Raw genomic sequence first — 946 nt, forward strand, 5'->3', positions numbered from 1 at the left:
TCTTGTGGGTCTCCGGGTGTCAGTGGGGGGCTCCTGTGGGACCCTAAGTTGGCTGGGGGGCGTTATGGGCCGTGGGGGGGCCGTGGGGCAGGGGTGGAGCAGCAGGCCCAAGGGGGCTGTGGGCCCCGGAGTAGGCGTGGGGGGCTGTTCGTGGGGCTGAGGGCAGTGAGGAGGAGCAGCGGGGCTGGCAGAAGAGAGGGTGGCCCTGGCATGACCCCCCACTCCCCCTCCCTCCCCCCCAGCCATGGAGCCCAGCGGGGGGGGGCGGAAGGAGAGGCCGAAGCCCCGGGAGCCAGCGGCTCGCCTGGAGAAGGCCAAGCAGAAATCAGCTCAGCAGGAGCTGAAGCAGAGGCAGCGGGCAGAGGTGAGCAACCCGAGGGGGGGGACAACAGCAACACTGGGGCCGAATTCCCCCCCATCACCTCTTTATCCCCACCCATCCCGCAGATTTACGCCCTCAACCGAGTGATGACAGAGCTGGAGCAGCAGCAGTTTGACTCCTTCTGCAAGCAGATGCAGGCCTCCGGCGAGTGAGGCGGCATGTGCAGCCCCCTCAAACAACCCCAGAGCCCCCCCCCCATCTGCTGCCCATTCCCTTTTCTAAACTCTTTGTTATTTATTATCAAATAACTGCCTTTTTTTTTTTTTTTTTCTAAATAAAATCTGTGATGGTTCCAGCTTTCTCTGGCTCCTGGTCCCTCAGCGGCACCGGTGGTTCCGTCCCAGCCCGGTGCCGGGTGGGAATGGCGTGGGGGAGGCTCTATCGGGGCCGGGCGCCAGAGCAGCTGCGGCCACTGGCTGCCAGCTCCGGCCCTCCTTGTGCCGAGCAAGACCTTGGCCTGCCGGTTCCCTGCCAAGGCGAACAGTCCTGCGCTCCTAGTGCCTAGATTCGGTCAGTCCCTGAGGCTGCGGGGGGGGGGGGGGGGCAGCCGGGGGGGGGCCCCCC

The 946-nt window shown here is 65.3% G+C and overlaps 1 protein-coding gene across 1 annotated transcript; it reads left to right on the plus strand.

The window, feature by feature from the left end:
- The first annotated feature begins 67 nt into the window (after positions 1-67).
- Positions 68-672, plus strand: CCDC23 (coiled-coil domain containing 23). Its single transcript, XM_010577190.1, has 3 exons — positions 68-140; positions 181-364; positions 448-672. The coding sequence occupies exons 2-3, from the start codon at positions 245-247 to the stop codon at positions 532-534; spliced, it is 207 nt and encodes a 68-aa protein (XP_010575492.1). The 5' UTR covers positions 68-140; positions 181-244; the 3' UTR covers positions 535-672.
- Positions 673-946: the final 274 nt, after the last annotated feature.

The sequence above is a fragment of the Haliaeetus leucocephalus genome, unplaced genomic scaffold (genome assembly GCF_000737465.1).
Source record: "Haliaeetus leucocephalus isolate CR32 unplaced genomic scaffold, Haliaeetus_leucocephalus-4.0 Scaffold556, whole genome shotgun sequence".
In the NCBI taxonomy this organism is placed as follows: domain Eukaryota; kingdom Metazoa; phylum Chordata; class Aves; order Accipitriformes; family Accipitridae; genus Haliaeetus; species Haliaeetus leucocephalus.